Source organism: Phycodurus eques, chromosome 2 (genome assembly GCF_024500275.1).
Source record: "Phycodurus eques isolate BA_2022a chromosome 2, UOR_Pequ_1.1, whole genome shotgun sequence".
Classification (NCBI taxonomy): domain Eukaryota; kingdom Metazoa; phylum Chordata; class Actinopteri; order Syngnathiformes; family Syngnathidae; genus Phycodurus; species Phycodurus eques.
Window position 1 is genome coordinate 27,358,000 of NC_084526.1, and position 25,983 is coordinate 27,383,982.

The 25,983-nt window shown below is 40.0% G+C and overlaps 1 protein-coding gene across 1 annotated transcript in view; it reads left to right on the forward strand.

The window, feature by feature from the left end:
• The first annotated feature begins 4,358 nt into the window (after positions 1–4,358).
• The window catches only part of gpc6a (glypican 6a), a 126,706-nt gene continuing 105,081 nt past the window's right edge, over positions 4,359–25,983 (forward strand). Inside the window, exon 1 of the mRNA XM_061670170.1 lies at positions 4,359–4,794. Coding sequence (XP_061526154.1) covers positions 4,641–4,794 — 154 coding nt within the window. The 5' untranslated portion in view covers positions 4,359–4,640. The remainder of the gene's footprint in view (positions 4,795–25,983) is intronic.

The window sequence follows — 25,983 nt, forward strand, 5'->3', positions numbered from 1 at the left end:
AACTTTTCACACTATGTTTGTAGTGAAACCAATACAATACTGCCCTGATTCTAAGAATAATCCAGGCACTGTACTGTTACCTACAGTATATAAGCTTGCTTGCAAGCTGTTTTAATGCTAGTAAGAAACACAGTCTTTAATGTCTGCTCAGAATTTGTGCTCACTGCTTTACACCTATTCTTTTAAACTTTCCTTCTACAATAGAAAGAGCACTTGTACTTTGCACATATTTCCTATCTACGAATAGCAATCATAAAGTTGCGACTGACTGCAATAAATAAAACTACGGTTGTCGACCGGGGCAAACAAGATAAAATATGCTGCGATCACAGAAACAACACCAAAAGGAAAATGCTGCAAGATTTAAAAAAAAAGCTGCAATCACAGAAAACAACTGCAAAAGAAAAACATTTCAAACACAACTAAACATACAAATCCCAAAACAACTGCAAGAGAGAAATGCTGCAAATTCACGCCACACAACGGTCTGCTAGGCCACTAGGGGGCGCAACCTCCGGGATGGACCAGTCCTGTGAGACGAGAGGCCACAGGTATGAATATGACACGCCCATGTTGAGCTCTATACCGACTATGATGTAAACGAGGGAGGTCAAAGTCACGCAGCGCATTCTACGTGTGTGGACACCGAGAAAACCAAAATACCAATGTTGCCGGCACATTGTGCTGCATACGGGTGAACGCCATACAATTACAACGCTTATCCTCACAAGGGTCACGGGAGTGCTGGAGCCTATCCCAGCTATCATCGGGCAGGAGGCGGGGTACACCCAGAAATGGTTGCCAGCCAGTTGCAGGGCACATATAAACAAACAACCATTTGCACTCACAATCACGCCTACGGGCAATTTAGAGTCTCCAATTCATGCATGTTTTTTGGGATGTGGGAGGAAACCGGAGTGCCCGGAGAAAACCCACGCAGGCACGGGGAGAACATGCAAACTCCACACAGGCGGGGCCGGGGATTGAAACACAGTCCTCAGAACTGTGAGGCAGACGCTCTAACCAGTCGCCCACCGTGCCGCTCACATATAATTGTTTTCATTTATTTGTTTCTTTTCATTAAATGTGGCCGCCATGTAGGCACGTCGGTTAGTCAGGCTACTACAGGGCATTGGCGTATCTGGTATATATGAAAGGCACCCGCTGGTCTCACAGGACTGGTCCGTCCAGGAGGTTGCGCCTCCTAGTGACCTGGCATGAATGACCAGCACTTCTCTCATGTTGTTCTGGGATTGCGGTGTGTTTTTTTGTGATTGCAGCATTTTCATCCTGCAGCATTTTTCTTTTGCTGTTTTTGTGTTTTTTGTTTTGTGTCATTCCTGCATTTGCAGCACAGGGCCGTTTGCGACGCATTGGCCCCTGTCGGCCACTGTATAAAATAGTTATAGTCAGTAAACGGTCTGATGTAATAATATTTTCTTGTTCATACTGTATTTCAATTTTAATTATGTTGATGGATAAAAACACAGGTTTATTGGACTGATTATTCATTTACATTTGGAATATTCCTAAATTCACCCTCATTGTGGTTATGACAACTACAATATAAATTTGGGAACTGCTCATCTTCGTATCGGCGGAAAAGTGGACGACTGGTTAGAATGACCGCCGCACAGTTTGGAGGTCGTGGGTTCATATCCATTTCTGTGTGGCGTTCATATGTTCTTCCCATGCATGTGTGGGTCTTCTACAGGCACGCCAGTTTCCTGCCGTATTCCAAAAACATGCATATTAGGTTTATAGAAGACTCCTGTTCTTCGGTGTGAATGTGAGTACGAATGGTTGTTTGTCGTTATTTACAATGCAGACGTAGCTGCAGACAGCACAGTAAAATGTGAGGTGATTTATTGAGGTTTTGGTGTTATATTTCAATATGAGTTTGGAAAACACTGAGTTATTGTTTGATACAAAACATACAAAATAGGCAAAAACATTGATTTTTTTTTTTTTTTCTTGCTTTCTTGCTTTGCTTAAAACACAAAGACAATTTGTCTGCTCATGGAGGACTAAGGAAACTGGAAAGTAATCAGATGATTTGGATGTTTTAAAAGAACATTTTAAAAATGGTTCAAAACCTTTTCACCTTCTTTGCATTTTCTGTGTTAAAAAACCTGCTGTCAAGAGTGATATTTTATTGAATTTCTGTGTTCAGTGATGCCGTTGGACATTTACGGTATCTCACCAATTGTGTCTTACTGTCATTGTGCTTTGCCTCAACTTAAGTTTGACGGTTTAGTTATTTAGTTCTTTGGCCACCCCGGAGAGAAGCAGTTGAATCCAAGAGCAAAAGTGCTGCAACAAGGGCAGGACACCCAAGCAATTGCTTCTGGGCCCTAGCACGTAGGCGGTTCCAAGAGATGGCTGACATTGGTTCAGGACCTGAAGTGGGCGACCAACATCAACTGCGTCCTCAAAAAGGCCCAGCAGAGGATGTACTTCCTGCGGCTTCTGAGAAAGCGCGGCCTGCCACCGGAGCTGCTGAGACAGTTCTACACAGCGGTCATCGAATCAGTCCTGTGTTCTTCCATCACAGTCTGGTTTGGTGCTGCTACAAAAAAGGACAAACTCCGACTGCAACGGACAATCAAAACTGCTGAAAGGATTGTCGGTACCCTCCTACCCACCATTGAGGACTTGCACGCTGCCAGAACTAAGACAAGGGCGTGCAAAATCCTCTCGGACCCTCCGCACCCCAGTCACTAGCTCTTCCAGCTCCTTCCCTCAGGTAGGCGCTACCGATCAATGCAAACTAGAACTAGTAGACATTCCAACAGCTTCTTCCCTCTTACAATCAACTTCTTAAACAGCTAACCTATAATTCCATTACAACAAGCTGGCAATTTTTTGACTTGAGTTCGTTGTCACATTTCTGTGGGGCTGATTATGTATTACTCGTGCACTCACTGTGGTTGTCTCGCCATGCTGCACTATTTGCATATACTGGCCACTCATGCCAGAGTAGCATCTGCTCCATTTGCACACCATCATTGTCCCAGATGATCGCACTACTCGTCACTTTAAATCGCATACACTCCTTGAAGTCTCAGCGCCCTTTGCACAATGGTCATTGTTGCAATATTAGTCATTCGAACTGCTCTAAGTGCTAGAGGACTCTGCATCTTTTTGCACAATTGTTTTTTGTCAATGTCTTTATGTCTCCAAAGTGTTCTGTAAATTGACTGTCTGTTGTACTAGAGCGGCTCCAACTACTGGAGACAAATTCCTTGTGTGTTTTGGACATACTTGGCAAATAAAGATGATTCTGATTCTGATTCTGATATGCAACCGGAACCCACCCCCAGACACCGCATTGACACGTCAGGCCTCAGGAATCTCCCTGAGAGAGAGAATCTCCCTCTCCCTACTTGCAGGTTTGTTTATGTTAAGCTGGTTTTGTCTGTGTCAGTTATTGAGCAAAATAAATATTTGCTGATCAATTGTCTTGATTCGATTATTTTTTTGGGGGGGTCGGGGGGTGGGGGGCTGGTTAGTGGGGGTGGGGGTGTCCACGATCCTTCTTGCGCTAGAGGCTAATTATGTGCTCACAAAAGTTGGCTTACTTGTATACAATTTGCCCTCCCACTTCTGAAATGACGGCTACGCCCATGCCAATCAAAAGTGAGCATTGGCATACTGTATCTGCACAAATCTCGATACAGCTCTTGTGCACTGTAGGATCTGTTTCACTTATGGAGGTGTTCTTAACGTTGCGGCCAGTCAATGCAGTTGACCAGCTAGGTCACAGGTGTCAAACTGGTGGCCCGGGGGCCAGATCCGGCCCACTACATCATTTTATGTGGCCCGGGAAAGCAAATCAAAATTGCTCATTGTGTTCTGGTGTAATACCATTGAGATATTTGCAAGCATTTTTAAAAAAAAATAAATTTAATAGTTGAAAAAACATGTTTTTATAGGCTTCTGATTTGAAAACTGTTTATTCGTCAATGTGTTGTGTATACCGTATGTAATAACAGTATGTGAAGTCATCTTTCATTTATATGGGTTCAGAGTCGGAGCGGCACTCCGAGGGAAGTCATAACTACGATGTGGCCCGTGACAAAAATGAGTTTGACACCCCTGATCTAGGTGAAGGGCGGGGAGCAGATAACTCTGTGTCGTCATATGGTTCAGGGCGCCCACAGCCCCAGGGAACGCGTGTGCGCACACCCAAGTGCGAATGTGCAGCCGTACGCGCCCGTGGACGTCGTCAGCTGCTTCTGCTGCTGAAGTCGCGGCCACTCCACTCCATGTTTTGCCCTCCCCCCTTTTGTGTGCTCTGGCCACTGTCTCACGTGTCTCATTTCCACCTCGCTCCACTCACGCTGACACATCGGCGACAGAACAAGTTGCCATCATCGTTCAACGCACTCGGAACCAACGGGTGCCTCTGAGTACGAGGGGAAGACAACCCACGGAGCTGACAATGAGGAGGACGTATGCCAAGTGACGAATGATTTATTGGCCTTTCATTTCTTTCTTTATTTGTTTTCTTTTGTAAATGAACATCAAGATTATTCCTGGAGACCACTAACAAACATCCTTTCAAGAGTTCTTTTTCCTTCCCGGTGGATTTATCCTTTCTGAGAGACATCATCAAGAATTCCACGCAGTGTTCTGCGATGTGGAGACGGCAAGTGGTTGTGTGCGCCCTGTGGGTGCTGCTGTCCACGTCTGTCGGCGGTGAGAGCAAAGCTCGGAGCTGCGGCGAAGTTAGACAAGCGTATCATGCCAAAGGATTCAGTCTTGTCGGTGTACCTCATCAGGAAATATCAGGTAAGGATATCAAACCACCACCACCACCACCACCACCATCATCATCATCATCATCATCATCCCCCTCATACCGTATAACGACAGCAACTGGGACACACGCGTGTCATCACCAGGACTCTCGTTGCCCAATAATCCTAAGTATCATCATTAGCAATTGACGTGGTAAAGTGCTTCTGTAGAATGTGTGCTTTTCTAAGAAAAGAGTGCATTGACTTGACTTGACTTGTCTCAGAATGCTCACACAAATACAAAGGTATTACATTTGTATTTAGGTAAGATTGAGCTAATTTTAGTCTTGTTCGATGCTTCTTAAGTCTTCATTTACTAACAATTCGCAATCACAGTTTTCAAGATTACATTATTTAATTATGATGAGCAGTAAATGCATCAATTAAATTCACCTCATATTCGAAATGATCAACTTTCCATGTTGCAATATAGAGACCATGTTTAAAACTGCGAAATGACTGAAGCATGCCGTTTTCAGAGGATCGCAGCATCTTTGAAGACACTAAAAAGTGTTGATTGAACACAATGAAAATACACTGTGAAACATTGACATCATCCAAAACGTCAGAGAAGCGTTACTGTGTGGCTATTTTCTTTCATGATTATTACTAGTCTAATTGCACATGAATGAATACTGGCATTATATTAAGTGTTTTATGAGCTCCAGATGGTCGTCAAGCTGACTTCACCCATAGGACAAACATTTTAAATACAATCTGTTGCCTCAAGAAGCAGGTCGTCCGCTTATAATTATATATACACTTTAGTATTTCACCAAACGAGTCGCTTAAATGGGCCAAGTGAAAAACAGACATGGTTTGAAACTGGCAAGAGCACCTGTTGCTTGTATTCAACAGAAGATCAGCTCTTGTACATTTGATGAAACTCAGCACAGAATATTGTTTACCAGTAGGGGGCTGTATGCACTCAGCACTAAATATTCTTTCTGATGTAAATTCTTAAATATCGCTCAAGGCTACAGCTTAGCTTTTAATTCTTGCTCTTTGGTAAAGCATAGATATAAGGTTTTATTATCTCTTGTGTGGCGGCAATCACATACGGTAAAAGGGAAGGAGATTAGTCCGTAAGCATAGTGTGCTTCACGTGAGGAAAGGCGGGACATGCAGAGAGAGGCCAGAAGTTAATCACTCTATTGCACCTTACAAATATAGATCACACGTTGATGATTGTAATGCTGTGCGGCAATGATCATAGACGGGGATTGGGCTGACTTGCATTTTATTTAAATAAATCCAAATGCAGTCTAAATCCACTGAAGCCAATAGTCAATCTAACTCAGTTTACATTTCATAATTTCAAACAAATGCCTTTACAAAAAGAGATGAGAAGCATCATTTTTAAAACATTAGACTATATTAAATATCTGTCATAAAACAAGAGCTGGGCCCCAGTGCTCTTTGTATTCACAGTATGATTTCAAGTGCCATTTTTAAAGAATGAGTAACACATTAGCTTCAAGGAAGCGTTTAAAAATGTGTGTCGTTCATTTGCAAGATGACGATGTGAGCAGGGAGACAGCCTGCGCTTAATGTTGCTATTTAAACTCAGCTGACTGTAAATTATTCTCACTTGTGGGGTTGTTTCATGTGGTAATCACTGTTGCCTTGATGTACAGGAAGCCTGTGTTCATCAGGGCACTGAAATCGTTTACAATATCCACATGGAGGGAATAAAACACTGATCATAAGGAACATAGTTTCCTCATGTATTATTCATGTTGCGTAGCTTTCCCAAAGTAAATTCAATCTTTATTGGTTGAGTCATAGTTATATTCTATCTAATGAATCTAATGAATTCGGATCTAATGAAGATCTAATGAAGATCTAATGAATTCGGCAATGTGTGTCACGGGCCAAACAAGAAATACTGTAAGTCAATATTGGTGTGGATCGAGAATAAATTTACATGTATGATTCCAGGATTTAGTTTTCACTTTTGTTAACATTTGCCTTTATTTCCCTGCGCATTAATCTTCAGAACAAAACATAAAGTATATGCAAGAGGTGCATACAAATCTAGAACGGTGTACTCTTTGGCACTGATCCAAATTCATACAGTTCAGCCTTGCTATTGTTCATCTGAGTATTATCTTGTTTATCTGACATTTTGGATATATTTGAGACAAAATAATATTTGTCCCTCTCTGTCACTGGTATTTTACCCACCCTGCAATGTGCCATGTTTTTGAGGTGGTGATCAAATCTAAATCGCAACCAATTTACACTAATACTGTATGTACACACTTTGTTATTGGATTTTGCTGTCTCCCAATAACCTTCGCATAAATACAACTGAGGTCAGGAGAATTAGCCATGCTCATAGAAACGTGTGGTAAACAGCATGAGAACCATTAGTGTTCATCTCCCCATCAGCTGCTACTGATATGAAAACACAACCGTTTGATACTTTTGCAGAGGTGGCTACTTCAGTTTGTATGCTCCAATTTGCATAAAATAATGTGCAAGTGATCATCACATCTGAAGTGACAAATAAAAGCCACGTTTATACAGGTGCTGGTTCTAGCAAACATTACCAAATCCACAAGTAATATTTAATTCAATGTAAATATTGATTAATATAATCAGATTATTTCAATCAAATTGTGTTTTAATGATGTTACTTTCATGTAAATTTTGTATTTGGACAATAAAAATATGAACATTGTGCTTTAGGAGGCTGAGTTTCCAATTTAATTCTTTCTCAATGTCATTTTTTCTGAGGGCCTTTTGAACTCAGCACTTTCACTATAGCTTCCATTTAAATTCTGAAGTCCTTCTAGTATGGAAATATAACTGCAGAGCTGAATGAGTCTCATGGACTCTGGAGTCCTAAAACCCATCCAGAACATAAAGAACCTCATAAATGGTCAGAGAAGAAACCTCAAATAGATTTTTCTTATGTTATTTTACCACAGATTATAGTGTTGGCAATCACTTATTTCACAATGTTTCCAGGTTGAACGTACTCACCGTACAACTGCAGAATCTAATGGGATCTGATACAAGAGCTTAATTGGTCATGTATGTATAATTGTGGAACAATTTGAAGTGGTGTAGAACTGCACGCTATTTGTTTCTGAAATATAACTATGACTCAACCAATAAGAGCCTGTCAATATGTAATTTTTAAATGTGTCAGGCATGACGGTAAATTCACAAATAAATAAATCAAAACATACATAAATAAATACATACATACGTAAATAAATACATACGTAAATAAATAGATAAATAGGTCTTGCCCTGGTACATGGATAATATTGGCTGATAAACTTGGTAAACTCATTCATTCACACAGTTAAAAAACAAAATAAGAGAATTATCAGTGATGTAATTAATTTCAAGAGTCTTATACATTCTCATTCTCGCTAAGTACTCTTGTGAGTGTTCCCAAAAGGATTAGTGCACAGTAAAGTGATGTAGGAGTGTTAGAAAACTCTATAATGCTGTTCGTTTTGACTTAATTGCTTGTCAGAATTATTCTTCAAGAAGGGAAGACCAACTGATGGTTTTTAAACACACCTGGGAGCATTCTGAAACTTATAGAAGTTTCATTAATAATCAACCATGTTGACAATACAGTATCAAATTTAAATGTTTTCCTTTAACAGTGACAATAAAGTTATATTCTATTGTATTCTATCTTTGGGGTTACCCCAAAGACGATTGTTTGATTTGTCTTCAAAGGAAACTTAATCGATTTAATGTTTTACTCCACAGGTGTACGCATAGGAGTTTGCAAGTTGTATAGGATGTATGCGCTTACCAAGATCCTTTGAACACGAATTTGATCAATAAGATGATGATAATATTGATTAGTGGCATTAATTTAAATTCATTTTGTGAAATTTATGTTGAATAATTTCACTTAACAGTGTCCGAAATAGATATAATTTAGTTCCTGTAAAATGCAAATACATTTCTAAATTTGACACACGAATAGAGAAGTGTTGTTAAAAAAAGCCTGTCAAATTTAAATGATACATTTTCTTTTTTTTTAAATCACCAAATAAAGAGAATAAGGCTTCAAAATCTTGAAAGTCTCGACTCAAACCCATGTCCGCTGAATGCACTGAAACCATGCCCCACTTAACTGTAAACTGTCAATAAAATACCACTTTTTAGGACCTGGAAATTGGATGTTACTTCTAGCATCTTTCTTATGCCGACACATAACAATATGTTTGAGCCGGGAACATATTTACGGTTAAAGCCTACAGTGGCGAATACATGTACCACTGGGTCATCGTGGCGTGAGGTGCTCTACAGGTCTTTTCACTTCGCACAGAGCAAAGCGCCGCTTGCCGTCGATGAACCCATTCATTTTGTACAGTATGTGCTGTCACGGCGCACCCATGGAACGCCATGACATGGCACATCCAATTGGATAGATGGTGGCGGAGTGATTTCAGAGTGAAAAGAGCAAGATATTTTGGCAGTGTTGCAGGCTACAGTGAAAAAGCATGGAGAAACTTAAAAAAGCCTGAAGCGGCAGGGGAGCCTAAACTCCCTGAGATCTTAGCGTGCCTTTATAATAAGATAAACCTATTCCTCTTTTTATTGCTGCCGGTCGACATCTCTTCCTCCTCCCCCTCAGTAAACCTAAACCCAGAGCTTTTTGTCTTAAATGTGACAAATCCATATTGCCAAACTGCAGCCTACACATCCAAACAAGGGGGAAAAGGCATCGGACCGGGAAACCTCCTGTTCAGTTGCTTAGCAACCAGCGACAAATATGTCAAGCTTGAGTTGGGTCACTGTCCTCCCTACGCCCTACCCCACAGTAAACGCCACACAAAACAGGAGTGGCATGAAAGCCTCCCAAAGCTGCCACGGCAGTATTGAGCCCCGGTCCACACCCTAGCTGTCAAGTTGGACTGCTTTTTTCTCTTTCTTTCCCCTCCTGGCGCTTCTGCATTTCCCAACGGGATGTGGAGGCACTCACAGCCAACAATGAGGCGCTCTAAGGCCACACCAGCATGAAGCTCCCGGCCCACACACTGGCTGTCAAGTTGGATTTCTTCATCCCCCCTTTTTTTCTATTTCTGGTGCGTCCACATTTCTCACATGATGTGCGCACTCACGGCCGACAACGAGGCCCTCTAAAGTGGTCCCACCAGTGGCCTATCCAAAGGGAAGAAGAATTTTTGGGTTGTAGGCGTAGTTATCTGGATAACCGCTGATGCGAACAAAGGCACTATAGCTCATATATAGTGGGCGGTCGGGGGACTCATGCCAGACTCTAAAGTGTGTCAGCAGGCACCGTTTTAGCCACACACAAAAAACAAATCAGGAAAACTGAAATTGTAAAAAACTGTTTAACGCTATACTGTAGCTCCACAATTGAGCACTACATAGTCCTCAGTTTTCTGCATGTTTTCAGAAATTCCCTTCAAACATGTATAATGTAATTAGAAGCAAATCTAAATTCCCTCTACATGGTCTTTCAAAATCATGTCTGAAAATGTAAATCTGTGATTGTGTTGAGGTCTTTGGGTCTTCGTAGCTTGTTGTTATAACCAGCACATACGGTGTGTCTCTTTTGCAAATGACATAATCTGTAATCTAGCACAGTGTTTAGCAACCTTTATTTAGCCAAGGCACACATTTCAGAACAATCTCACAGCACACTACCAAAAATACCCAAATTTCACAAAAATTATGACTGATGAGAGATTGATGGCGACACAGTGGAGACTGGTAAGCACACCTGCCTCACAGTTCTGAGGAGCCGGGTTCAAATCCGGCCTCACCTCTGTGGAGTTTGCATGTTCTCCCCGTGCCTGCGTGGGTTTTCTCTGGGTACTCCGGTTCCCTCCCACTTCCCAAAAACATGCCTGCTAGGTTAATTGCCCATAGGTATAAATGTGAGTGCGAATGGTTGTTTGTTTATATGTGATCTGCGATTGGCTGGCAACCAGTTCAAGGTGTGCCCCGCCTTCTGCCTGCAGTTAGCTGGGGTAGGCTCCAGCATACCCACGACCCTGCTGAGGATAAGCGGTGCAGAAAATGGAACGCTGGAGAGATTGATGATCTTGTCTCACTTTGCTCTACCATGACTTTTGTTGATATGTCATATTGTTAATATTAGTCATTCGGCATGCCTGCTTTGCCGTGTGATGTTTTCATTTTGGATACTACTGAAACAGTGAATTTAATTTGTGGATGAATAAAATATCTATCTATCTATCTATCTATCTATCTATCTATCTATCTATCTATCTATCTATCTATCTATCTATCTATCTATCTATCTATCTATCTATCTATCTATCTATCTATCTATCTATCTATCTATCTGTCTGTCTGTCTATATGTCTGTCGATCTGTGTCTGTCTGTCTGTCTGTCTGTCTGTCTGTCTATCAATCTATCTATCTGTCGAGCTGTCTGTTTGTCTGTCTACAAACCCCAATTCGAAAGAAGCTGGGACGTTGTGTAAAACAAAAACAGAATACAATGATTTGAAAATCCTTCTCAACCTGACATTCAACTGAATACACTACAAAGACAAGATATTTAAAGTTCAAACTGATGAGCGTTATTGTTTCTTTGCAAATATTCTCTCGTTTTGAATTTGATGTCTGCAACATGCTCCAAAAAAACTGGGACAGTGACAACAAAAGCCTGAGAAGGTTGAGGAATGCTAAAAAAAAAAAAAACCTGTTTGCAACATTCCCCTGCTGAACAAGTTAATTGGAAACAGGTGCGTGTCCTGATTGGGTATAAAAGCTCATTTGTTCACAAGCAGCGATGGGGTAAATTACACCACTTTGTGAACACCTGTGTAAGTTAATAGTCCAGAAGTTTAAGAATGTTTCTCAATGTAAAATCGCAAGGGATTTACAGATTTCATCATCTGTATCACTAAATACCATCACTATATGTCATTTGCAGGAATAGACCAACCAATTTTAAATGTTTTAATAATTAATACATTTGGGTGGGATTAAGTAATATTGGACATTTTTTAACGCCACCAATGATGATCTCTCAGGGCACACTAGTGTGTTACAGCAGCCTGATTGGGAATCACTGACTAACACAGAAGATAAGATATTATGTTGGTGTTTCTGTTTCACACTGTTTTAAGAAGAACTAATTAATATTACGTGGCACGGTGGACGACTGGTTAGGTTAGAGCGTCTGCCTCCCAGTTCTGAGGACTGGGGTTCAATCCCCGGCCCCGCCTGTGTGGAGTTTGCATGTTCTCCCCGTGCCTGTGAGGGTTTTCTCCGGGCACTCCGGTTTCCTCCCGACATCCCAAAAACATCCATGCTAGGTTAATTGACAACTCTAAATTGCCCGTAGGTGTGAATGTGAGTGCAAATGGTTGTTTGTTTGTATGTGCCCTGCGATTGGCTGGCAACCAGTTCAGGGTGTACCCTGTCTCCTGCTCGATGATAACTGTGATGGGCTCCAGCACTCCCGCGACCCTAGTGAGGAGAAGCGGCTCAGAAAATTGATGGATAATTAATATTACATTTGGTGCGGTAATTCATCTGTAATTTAATGCCGCCCTATCGGAGGCACAAGCCAGTGCAAACTGTAGAAGGGTCCATAGCCCGGATAAATGCAGAGGGTTGCGTCAGGAAGGGTATCCTGCCTGGAAACTTTGCCAAACAAATATGAGCGTCCATCCAAAGAATTCCATACCGGATCGGTCATGGGCCGGGTTAACAACGTCTGCCACCGGCGCTGTTAACCTACAGGGTCCTGGTGGAAAATCAGCTACTGTGGGTCGAAGACGAAGGAGAGGTGGAAAGGGGGTTCTTAGGCAGAAAGAGAAAAGGAAAGCACAAAGCCTAGAACTGAATGTGGGGACTTTGAATGTTGGGACTATGACAGTAAAAGCTTGGGAATTGGTTTACATGATGAAAAGGAGAAAGGCTGATATATTGCGTGTCCAGGAGAGCCGGTGGGATGGGAGTAAGGCTCGAAGTTTAGGGTCTTGGTTCAAATTATTTTATCATGGTGTAGCGTATATTAGTTGAACAAAAATGTAATTAATTTAGGAGAAAATAATAAGATGGAAGCGACGCCCGCGTTACTTTCGGTTTAGCGTAATTTTAAATTACAGCGTTGTAAATAGAACTCTTTTATCTAGAAAGGGGCACCACTTCACTTCTTATGTGTATAAAATTTAGCGAAAGTGACGACAAAGCTTTTTTCCTCAGTCTCGTAATTTGACGGTTGCTACATGAATTAGTTAAGAGTTCTAGATGACCGGAGTTTTTTTTTCAACGATGCAGGTAGTGAATTTTATGGAAAATTTAATGATCTAACACGCCTTCAATGAAGACCATCATAAAAATGTACGTAGGTAAATTTCATATACAAATTCTGCAGGCTATTTTTTTCAAAGCCCAAGATGCTCTTGACTGCCAAATTGGAAATAAAGTCTCTTTGCAGCCAGTACACATCTTCAGAGAAAACAGTTAATGAGATGTTTGGTAGACTAGCATGCATGTGTGTGTGTGTGTGTGTGTGTGTGTGCGCGTGTGCGCGCGTGTGTGTGTGTGTGGGGCACCCTCATTTCCTGGGTCTTATTTGATTGTGTTTGCTTACCATTTCTGTTGGGTTTGACTATTTGTATATTTGCTTTCTTTTTTTAGAAAACCTGCCTGAGTGGCACATTTAAGTGTTGGAATGTAATGTTCACTTGTGTACTGCTTTTCTACCTTCTCAAGTGACCTGAGTTAGTACTCAAAGCACTTTCACAATTGCACCTCGTTCACCTAATCACAATTATTAATGGCATAAAAGGAAAACAATATGTCATTCAAATGCTCATAGATTACTAAATACAGATGACATTTCACATGAATGTATATATCTTGGAAATAATCATGTCAAATTTAATTTCTTTCATTCAAATTAGAAATCAGTTACTGTACATTCAGGCGGCACAGTGGATGACTGGTTAGAGCGTCAGCCTCAGAGTTCTGTGGTCCCGGGTTCTGTTCTCCCCGTGCCTGCGTGGGTTTTCTCCGGGCACTCCGGTTTCCTCCCACATCCCAAAAACATGCATTAATTGGAGACTCTAAATTGCCCGTAGGTGTGACTGTGAGTGAGAATGGTTGTTTGTTTGTATGTGCCCTGCGATTGGCTGGCAACCAGTTCAGGGTGTACCCCGCTTCCTACCCGATGACAGCTGGGATAGGCTCTAGCACGCCCGCGACCCTAGTGAGGAGAAGCGGCTCAGAAAATGGATGGATGGATGGATACTGTACATTCAGTTACATTCAGACTACTACCCACTTTTACAACCTGCTTTTGAAACCATGCATGAATCAATGAACTAATATTAACTTTGTCCTATGTAGTTTTTTAAATTAACATTTAAAATGAAACCATTCCTAATAATCATAAGAGAGCAATTAGTAAATTATATTAAGTATGTAAGGTGAGAAAAGTCTTCGAAAATCATGTGAATGAACAAAAAAAATAAATAAAAAAACAATTAAACGGCATTATCTGAAGACCGTCACTGAATAGTGTAGTGGTACACTCGCCTGACTTTGGTGTGGGCAGCGTGGGTTTGGTTCCCACTCAGTGAAAGTGCGAATGTGAGTGCGAATGGTTGTCCGTAACTATGTCTGCCCTGCGACTGACTGGCGACCAGTTCAAGGTGTAGTTCGCCTTTTGCCCGAAGTCTGCTGGGATAGGCTCCAGCGCCCCGCGACCCTAACCAGGATAAGCGGTGTTGAAAATGGATGGATGCATTATCTGAAGACCACAATTTCTGGTAAAATGCAGCTCAGGCACCAGCGCATCGGCCTCCTATTGAATCCTGTTCGGAGGCCGCTCAGAGATTGGACAGTTGTTAGCAATTCTTGGTTACAGCTCAGAACACAATTGGCCAAGAATGAGCTTGGCACGCAGGCAGCTAGAAAAGCCATGTGGATTGTTCTTATTTCTGCTTTACTTTGCTATGTTAAATTGTCATGAATGTAATATGTATAGTGTGCACGATTTCTGAAACCTTTCCTCTGTGCCAAGACTTTATTATTATTTTTTTTTGCGTAGCGTGAAACGCCTCCAGATAGCATATAGACTGTTACACTACAGCACTATTCTCTGCTTTCAACCAACTGCTGGTAGTAATGGATGAGGTATTAAGGCAGTGTACTCTATGACGCCTCCTGAGTAACTAGAAAATATGCGATATGTTGGAGGAAATATGATTTTATGTTTAGGGATTAGTATGATAGTGATTAAAGAGAGCATACATAAATCATGGTAGAAAAACATATGCTTTATAGAAAGAACCACCAGCATATACAGCACTGTAATGGTCTATAATATCCACTCATGGCTATGAGATTTATTTTTTACTAACCTCTTAAAAATATTAGACACAATCAACTTGGTATCTCTAACAAATGCATTTTTGAAAGAAATACTTCTGCAGGGATACATTTCAGTGATATTTGTTTGCTGTGGAAAGAGCTTTCCCCTGGGATTTTACTGCTGTTGATTGACAGAGAGGAGTGGGAGTTGAGAAAGGTGGTGTTTACTTTGAGTCCTCGTTTTTGCCAGGTAACATTTTTGTCCATAGCCCTGACTATTTGATGAGAGTGGAGATACTAACCGCTTCTTCTTTCCCTTCAAATTTAGTTTATGGACTTCATGTACTCTATTATGACTGCAGGTTTAGGGTCTTTCTTTGTGCCCAACGAGGCTTTATTCCTTTGGAGGATCTCTGAATAGACTCCCAAGCTTGACACGAGACTGATAGAGAGATGATGCAGAGTGTGCTGCTGGAAAACCTCGAGGTGTCAAATATGCAAATACCTTTCACTCAGGGGACTTTTTATTTTTGTTTTTCAGTGCCCATGGCTGACTTAACATGCCAAATTAGCAAAAATAAACATGGTGTATCAAAAGTGTCATGGAAACATCAGGCACTGTCAACAAGTGCAGAGAGATAACTCAAAACCAGCAGTTGTAAATAGTCAGCATCCAATGGAACAGTGTTCTACTGAATTCACAATGACGTGTGTGTCGATCCATTTCATTGACAAGGCATTAAACATTCCTGCATCAGATGTTGTTGATATTTTGCCAAAGAAAGACAATGAAACAATAAATTTACTAGAATAACACCAGTGCTAAAATCAGTACACATTTCGTCACAATCTCAACTCCTTTTTTGGAATCACCAAAATTTCCATTTACTTTAAATTATATTAGATAAAATATCCTCAATCTCGCTGCTATAAAATGTCATTCATGATTGCATAGATGGTCTAACGTTTATGGTGGGGGTATGATCTACGGGGGATGGGTAACTGTTACGAGAAAGTCATTTTCTGTATTTAATCTAGAAATTTAGAAAATTAAATCTCAGCAAAGTTTTATACACAGTATATTACATCCATACAGGACAGCTGTTTGGAAAATGTGACAAGAATCAAAAATTTTCACCTGTGAGCTCTGAGGTTTAAAATAAGACGAAGTTCAGAAAATCTGACCAAATAACTGCAGCAAGGTAAAGTTTGGAACATGACGGGCATGTATAAAAGAAAGCAGAGATTCTTTGAGTGGAAGCAAAGGAATTTGAGAGAAAAACACAGAATATATTCAAACAGGAACTACACTACTCTCACTACTTTTAACATGTAAGGATCTCTTGACACATTCCAAACCATCACTAACTAAATGAATGAAACAAGTGTCAGACATTAACACTGGGAATATTACCTCTATAGTGTCTAGTGTGTTATTTTAAAAAAGCATACATTTTGTCAAGTCATTAGAACATAGATTAGCAAATAAAATGATTTCAGGGCTGCGGCACACTGAGATGTTGATGCAGAAAGGTACAGGGTTGATCTTAACCTCAGGTCAAATTGGTCTTGCTTTAATTAAAACACTTAATAACAAGCTTTGCTGAAACGTCCTAAGGGCACATGCTCCGAAATACATCAGAGGTCTGATGTGTATTCGCTCACCCTGTGTTGCCTCATTGTGACAGCAGTTCTTCCTACACTTTGTATCCTTGCTGTCTTTTTTGGGGAATTGCGTATGCGTAGGAGTTCCCACTCACTTTTTTAGATTCTGTGCTCAACATGCAGCCACCCAAGCTCTATAGTAGTCATGGGAAAGAAATCCATACATCCCAGCAGGATACAGTATGGGGCGAGATGAGCAGCAGCTCACTATCATGAGGCAGGACTGCCCTCTTGAAAGAGACTTATTTCAGCAAGACAAATTAGGCTCTGGTAAAGTAGCCTACAGAGGTGTTTAGTTATTGTACTCTATTATTATTGTACTCAAGTAAGAGTACTATTACTTAAGAATTACATGACTCGAGTAAAAGTAAAAAGTCGTCTAAATACTCCAAATAATTACTTGAGTAAGAGCAAGAAAGTACTCAGTGACAAAATTACTCAAATACTGAGCAAATAGTGACTTCTGATTTATTTTTAATATCAGAGCATGAATGTGAAATAAAATACAAATAAATAAAATATGAATCTGCAAATTCAGATATTACTGAACAATATCACTTAATCTACAACCCCAATTCCAATGAAGTTGGGACGTTGTGTTAAACATAAATAAAAACAGAATGAAATGATTTACAAATCATGTTTAACCTATATTTAATTTAATACACTACAAAGACAAGATATTTAATGTTCAAACTGATCAACTTTATTGTTTTTAGTAAATAATCATTAACTTAGAATTTTATGGCTGCAACACGTTCCAAAAAAGCTGGGACAGATGGCAAAAAGACTGAGAAAGTTGAGAAATGCTCATCAAACACCTGTTTGGAACATCCCACAGGTGAACAGGCTAATTGGGAACAGGTGGGTGCCATGATTGGGTATAAAAAGAGCTTCCCTGAATTGCTCTGTAATTCATAAGAAAAGATGGGGCGAGGTTCACCTCTTTGTGAACAAGTGCGTGAGAAAATAGTCGAACAGTTTAAGGACAATCTTCTTCAAAGTTCAATTGCAAGGAATTTAGGGGTTTCATCATCTACGGTCCATAATATCATCAAAAGGTTCAGAGAATCTGGAGAAATCACTGCATGTAAGCGGCAAGGCCGAAAACCAACATTGAATGCCCGTGACCTTCGATCCCTCAGGCGGCACTGCATCAAAAACCGACATCAATGTGTAAAGGATATCACCACATGGGCTCAGGAACACTTCAGAAAACCAATGTCAGTAAATACAGTTCGGCGCTAAATCCGTAAGTGCAACTTGAAACTCTACTATGCAAAGCAAAAGCCATTTATCAACAACACCCAGAAACGCCGCCGGCTTCTCTGGGCCCGAGCTCATCTAAGATGAACTGATGCAAAGTGGAAAAGTGTTTTGTGGTCGGACGAGACCACATTTCAAATTGTTTTTGGAAATTGTGGATGTCTTGTCCTCTGGGCCAGAGAAAAATAACCATCCGGACTGTTATGGACGCAAAGTTCAACAGCCAGCATCTGTGATGGTATGGGGCTGTGTTAGTGCCAATGGCATGGGTAACTTACACATCTGTGAATGGCACCATTAATGCTGAAAGGTACATACAGGTTTCGGAGAAATATATGCTGCCATCCAAGCAACGTCTTTTTCATGGACGCCCCTGCTTATTTCAGCAAGACAATGCCAAACCAAATTCTGCACGTGTTACAACAGCGTGGCTTCGTAGTAAAAGAGTGCGGGTACTAGACTGGCCTGCCTGCAGTCCTGACATGTCTCCCATTGAAAATGTGTGGCGCATTATGAAACGTAAAATACGACAACGGAGACCCCGGACTGTTGAATAGCTGAAGCTGTACATAAAGCAACAATGGGAAAGAATTGCACCTACAAAGCTTAGTCCAGTTCACAAATGTTTATTGAATGTTGTTAAAAGAAAAGATGACGTAACACAGTCACTGATGGTGTAGTGGTGCACTCGCCTGACTTTGGTATGGGCAGCGTGGGATCAGTTCCCACTCAGTGACGGTGTGAATGTGAGTGCGAATGGTTGTCCGTGTCTATATGTGCCCTGCGGCTGCCTGGTGACCAGTTCAGGGTGTAGTCTGCCTTTCGCCTGAAGTCAGCTGGGATAGGTTCCAGCACCCCACAACCCTAACCAGGATAAGTGGTGTTGACAATGGATGGATGGGTGCATGGCGATGCAACACAATGGTAAACATGACCCTGTCCCAGCTTTTTTTGGAATTGGGCTTGTAGCTCCTTCTGACCTTCTCTGTACTTGTCCATCAACATCCTCAAGGCAAATCATGCATCTGTGGTACTCCTTGTAGGCATGAAACCATACTGTTGCTCTCAAATACTCACTTCTGTCCTGAGTTTAGCCTCCACTACTCTTTCCCACAACTTAATTGTGTGGCTCATCAACTTTATTCCTCTATAGTTCCCACAGCTCACCCTTGTTCTTAAAAATTGGCACCATCAAATTTTTCTTCCATTCCTCAGGCATCTTCTTACCTGCTAGAATTCAGTTGAACAAGCTGATCAAAAACTCCACAGCCACCTCTCCTAGATGTCATCAGTTTATCAGTTTGAACATTAACTATCTTGTCTTTGTAGTGATTTGAAAATCATTCCATTCTGTTTTTATTTGTTTAACACAACGTCCCAACTTCATTGGAATTGGGGTTGTAAAACATAATCTTTCTTATAATCTTTGTAAAATAAAATCTTAGTAAAGTAACAAACGAAGGCAAATTCAGATCCAAGAAATTGTCTTATACTATATGGTTTCTACTTGTTAAATCGTACAATATTGTAGGCTCACCAGGCAGATCACAAAAACAGGAACAAGGCTGCAGTGGATATAAAAAGCATACACACCCCTGTTCAAATGACAGTTTTTTTTTATGTCAAAGAATTTTGACCAACATAAATCATTTAAAAAAAGTTTCCGCATTAATGTGACCTAGAATTTGTTAAACTCAACTGATTTATTTTTGCATCTTTTTGAGAAAATAAACAACTGAAATAAACCTGATTGAAGAAAAAAAATATTCAGAGCTACCTGGGCCTGTGTGAAAAAGTAATTGTCCTCCTTGTTAAATCCTGAATTAACCATGGCTAATCAAATTTTTGGGAAAGCTGAGTTCAGTATCACTGACCACACCCAAGCTTTATTACCCACAGACCTGTTCAATCAAGAAATCACTTAAATAGAACCTGTTTGACAAAATGAAGTTATGTTTATATATATAAAGTACCGGTAATTAACATCTATTAGTTTGGAAAAGGTTACAAAGACAATTTTAAGGCTTTAAGATTCCAGCAAACCACGCTGAGAGCCATTATCCACAAATGTAGAAAAAATGGAACAGTGGTCAACATTCCCAGGAGTGGCTTGCTTACATAACTTACCCCAAGATCATAGCGGCAACTCATTCAGGAGGTCAGAAATGATCCCAGGACAGACAACGCCTCCCTTGCCTCAGTTAAGGTCAGTGTTCATGACTCAACAATAAGGAAGAGACTGGGCAAAAATGGCATCCATTGCAGAGCTCCAAGGCAAAAACACTGTTGACACACACAAAACAGAATATAAAGGTTTGTCTTACCTTTGCACAAAATAAATAAATAAATACAAATCTGAATGATTCAGAAGACTTTCGGGAGAATATTCTATGGACTGACGATATGAAAGTGGAACTTTTTGAAAGGGTTGGGTGTAACACAGCATTTCACACACAGCATTTCAGAAAAAGAACATCATACTACCTGTCAAAGATGGTGGTGGTAGTATGATGATCTGGGGCTGCTTAGCTCCTTCAAAACTTGGATGATGTGCTCTGATTGATGGAACTATCTTTACTATTCTTTACTGTAAAATTTCGAAGAAGAATGGTTGGTCATCGGTTTGTGACCTCAAGCTGAAGCACACTTGGGTTCTACAGCAGTACAACGATCCAAAACACAGCAGAGTGTCAACTTCTGATTGGTTGGTTTTGGAGTGGCCTAGTGAAAGTCAGGACTTGAATCCAATTGAAATGCTGTGGCATGACCTTAATAAAGGCCGTTCATGCTTGAAAACCCTCCAGTGTTTCTGAATTAAAACAATTCTGCAAGGAAGAGTCAGAAAAAATATCTCCACAGTTATAGAAAATGCTGGATTTCAGTTGTTGCTGTTGAGGTTGGCCAAGTAGTTATTTAGGGGGAAATTACTTTTCTCTCAGGGCCAGGTAGGTTTGAATAGGGGTTTTCCCCCTAATAAATACTATATATATATATATATATATATATATATATATATATACAGTATGTTTATTTGGGTCTTTGTTTGATATTTACATTTGTTTGATGTTTGTCTTGAACATTAAAGTATGAAAACTGTGAAAAAATATGAATTTGAGAAGGGAACAAATACTTTTTTAGGACTAAAATCAGTATGATTCAGCTCATTGAAAATTACAAAACAGTAATAAATATATAATTTACTCAATATTTTTGACAGTGTCAGTTGCATTATTATCTTTTTTAAATGTAATTATTTCTTATCTCTTGTATTTGTATTGAATGAGTTATGTAAGACAATAGTGTTGAAGCATCTCACTTTGTGATGGCTCTTGGCACATCCTTGTTCTTTGGCCCCAGATACAATTTGAATTGAAGCCAGGGTTTACTTCTCCTACAATCTTGTTGTTTTCTGCCTCCTGTTTGAGCTGGTAAATGAGTGGGCTGGTCATCTCCCACCCTGGGACTCTACCTCAGGCTCTTCAGACCACTAGCTGTTGTGTTTAGACCTAAATTGTGTACCATTGCCAATATTTAACCTCTCCATATGTGTTGTCCTCTTTTTGCTAAGATAATGTTAAGCAATTAGGTAAAATTCTAAAATATGAACAGGAATTGCAGTAAAATTGTAGACTAAGTGTGTATTTACTAATCATCGTTCTTATGAATTTATTAACACTGATATTAACATTTATGCCACAGTTACTCCATCAGATGGGACGAAACACTGGCCTGGCTTATTAGTTTGCAGTACAGTATACTGTATATAAGAGTACTTGTGTAGCTTTGACCATAGGTGTGAATGTGAGTGAATGTTTGTTTGGCAAGCACATTTAATGTGGTGAAAATAAACCACTGGATACATCTAAAAACTTAATCTGCGTTTGAGGAGGTTGATAGCACATTCTTCTGTACACAAATCAACTCTAATCATGTGCTCCTGTAAGTTAGAATACAGGTAGAAAAAGCAGCCTCTTCTTCAGAACTAACCGAAATAAGTATTTAACACATCACCATTTTTCTCACTAAATATACTTCCAAAGGTGTTATTGACCTGAAAATTTCACCAGATGTTGGCAACAACCCAAGTAATCCATACATACAAAGAAAGTAGACCAAATAAGATCAGAAATTAAGTTGTGTTTTAAAAAGTGAAATGACAAAGGGAAAAGGGATTGAACACATGAAGAAAGGGAGGTGCAAAAAGGCATGGAAAGCCAAGACAGCAACTAAAATCTATCAATAATCAAACAGCAATCCAGCCCCCTTTCAGTGCTAATGAATATCAGCATGTTCAGTCCTCATGGATGGCCTACAAAAAGGTCTCATTGCCAAGGTGTGTGTCAAGACACATCTCATGATGGGTAAGAGCAGAGAACTGTCTCAAGACCACCGCAAATTAATTGTTGCAAAACATAACGATGGCATTAGTTACAGGTGCATATCTAAGCTTCTGAACGTTCCAGGGAGCATGGTTGGGGCCATAATATGTAAGTGGAAAGCCAATCATACCACCATAAATTTGCCTCAATCAGGTGCTCCTCGCACGATTTCTAACAGAGTGGAAAGAACAATCAGAAGAGTTGTCCAAGAGCCAAGGACCACCTGCGGAGAGCTTCAAAAAGACCTCGAATGAGCAGGTATTGTTGTCACAAGGAAAACATTGAATAATGCCGCAATGGGCTGTATGCACCGTCACCGCATAAGACGCCATTGCTGAATAAATTTTAAAAAAGCATGTCAAAGCTCGTTTAAAGTTTGCTGAACAACATTTGGACAAGCTAGTTAAATACTGGGAGAATATAGTCTGGTCGCATGAGAGCAGAATTGAAGTGTTTGGATGCCACAATGCACACCACGTTTGGAGGAGAAATGGCACTGCACATCACCCTAAATACACCATACCAACAGTAAAGTTCAGAGGTGGGAACATGATGGTGTGGGGCTGCCTTTCCGCAAATTGTACTGGTAAACTTCACATTATTGAAGATAGGGTGAATGGGCAAATATACCGATGGCAAAAATCTGCTGCCATCTACGAGGATGATGAAATGAAATGAGGGTGGACGTTTCAGCAGGATACTGATCCAAAACATACCGCCAAGGAAACTCTCAATTTGGTTTCAAAGAAAAAACAAATAAAGCTGCTAGAATGACCCAGCCAATCACCTGACTTGAATCCAATCGAAAATCTATGGCAAGAACTGAAACTCAAGGTCAATAAAAGAAGCCCACTGAACCTTCAAGATTTGAAGACTGCTTGTGTGGAGAAATGGGTCAAAATCACACCAGAGCAATGCATGCGTCTAGTTTTTCCATACAGGAGACGTCTTTAAGTTGTCATTGCTAACAAAGGCTTTTGTACAAAGTATTAAATAAATACCAGTTGGCGTGTTCAATACTTTTTCCCTGTGTCATTTCACATTTTTACAAACAACTTATTTTCTGATCTTATTAGTTCTACTTTCTTTGTATGTATTGATTACTTGGGTTGTTCCCAACATCTGGGGAAATTTTCAGGTCAATAGGACCTTTGGAAGTATATTTAGTGAGAAAAATAGTGACATGTTAATTACTTATTTCAGTTGCTGTACCCATATGTATATCAGTCCTGAATAGTTATAAAGTCAAAGTATTTGTTTATTTCATGTTTAAGATTTCAATGTGTGTAGTTTGTTCCTGACACGACTAAAGCCATGTAATAAAAGGCCAATGTTTTTATATTTTTCTTTTATTTATTTATTTTTTTTTAAGGCCGATGTTCCAACATCTGACAGGATAAATTTAGAGTCGCAAATCTTATGTCTCAGAGATATTGGTAAATGTCATTTACCAGTTCAGTTTAATAATAATAATATATAATAATATATTAATAATAATAAATAATAATAATAAATACAATAAAATAGCTAATAAACAACTTTATGATGATTAAAAATTTAAATTTGAGATAACTCATAAACACAAAAATGTAAATACAAAATTTTATGAAGTGTCATAACCTTAATATTTTCAAAGCTACACAATACACAATCATGAATTGTCATATACACAGTATCTCATTTCTTTTTCACATCTGCTGAAATTCCTATAATATTTATTTTATCAATGTTTTCATCAGGTTTTTATTGTGTTTGACAATTCAATTTGCATAATGTTTGAGGATAACTGCAGCGACATGGGGTAGGCTTATTTTCATTCCATTCCATTGCTTGATAGTGGCTTGTAATAGAATACAAGCAATATCTTGGAAGAATGTTACATACTGGATTTCCATTAACATTGCTTACAGTTGCAAGTGAAATTGTGCAGTGCAGAGTTTGCCTTTTCATTATTCCAACAGAGTATTAATATCTCATTTAGGCCACGCTTTTCACGACAGTCCCTGGCTGATGCAATTCTGGAACCACACAAAATGAAATGCCTCTAATAATATGTCTCATCTTTGGGGAAATTCTGCCAAAAGTACACTGGAAAATGAGTTGGTTAGGAAAAGACATGGTAACAACATAGTCAGTCGATAAATGATTACAGTAAGTGAACACACAGTTAATATAATTTCCTTTCATAATCTACCTCCCCTTATGTGGGGAGGTAGATTATAAGGAAATCCATTTGATAATTGTAAACAAAACACTCTGTGTATCATCCTATTGTAACACCTGCAGTGTTGCCATGCTTCCTGTTTATCCGACAAAAGCATTGATGACAACAGATGTAAGCTTGCATTAAAACGGTGAACCTCAAATTGTTGTCATCGGAGATTCAGGCCTGGAAGTTGTTTGAAAGTGTGTGGTAACATATGGTTGGAGCAATCGTGGGAGTGATCTGTGTCATCTTATTTGGACACATTCAATTAGGGTCTCAAGCCCCAGTGGATTCAGTTGAAAGCGGGTGATGTGGGTGATGGAGAGGAGATCCAGATGGCAAAGCAGCACAGAGATCAATCATGCTTGATGCATTTTTCCCACTTCAAGATACAGACAGATGTGATTTAGTACAGTAATTGGGTTTTTTCCAGTTCTTGCATTTCTGTTGACAAGTAATAATGGCCCAGAATGCATATGTGCACACTTGCTTGTAAAAACTCATCCATCCCATCCATCCATTTTCTGAGCCGCCTATCCTCACTAGGGTCACAGGAGTGCTGGAGCCTATCCCAGCTATCATCGGGAAGCCAATCGCAGGGCACATGTAAACAAACAACCTTTGGCACTCACATTCACACCTGCGGGCAATTTAGAGTCTTCAATTAACCTACCATGCATGTTTTTGGGATGTGGGAGGAAACCGAGTGCCCGGAGAAAACCCACGCAGGCACGGGGAGAACATGCAAACTCCACACAGGCGGGGTCGGGGATTGAACCCCGGTCCTTAGAACTGTGAGGGAGACACTCTAACCAGTCAACCACCATGGGGCCTGTAAAAACTCAATCGTTATTATTTAATGTATCTAACAGAGGATAACTGTCAACAATCAGATTGGACTCAAAGTGCAATGTGCTTCTGGGGAGGCCCTGTCATTACTGCCTCATTAGGATAAGCGATATAGAAAATGGATGGATAGATTTAATTTTTCTATTTTAACTTTGATCTTCATGTAAAACAGTACAATATGTCAGTAAGTCCTTGAAAAAGTCTGCATTCATCAAAAAATATGCATCAGGTGTGTCCTGAGCTGGATGTCGCACAACTTCCTTAAATTTAACCCCAACAAAACTAAGATGCTGGTTGCTGGACCAAAGAATAAACTCCCTTGTTTTACAGACCTCAACCTCATCTTCAATGACTGTATAACTATCTCAAGTGTGACAGTTAAAAACATGGGCATCCACCTAAACTGCATTCTATCCTTTGTGGCGCACATATAATTTCTAAGATTTGTTAAAATATAACACCCGCAGATGCTGAAACCCTAATGCATGTATTTGTTTGTTGTTTG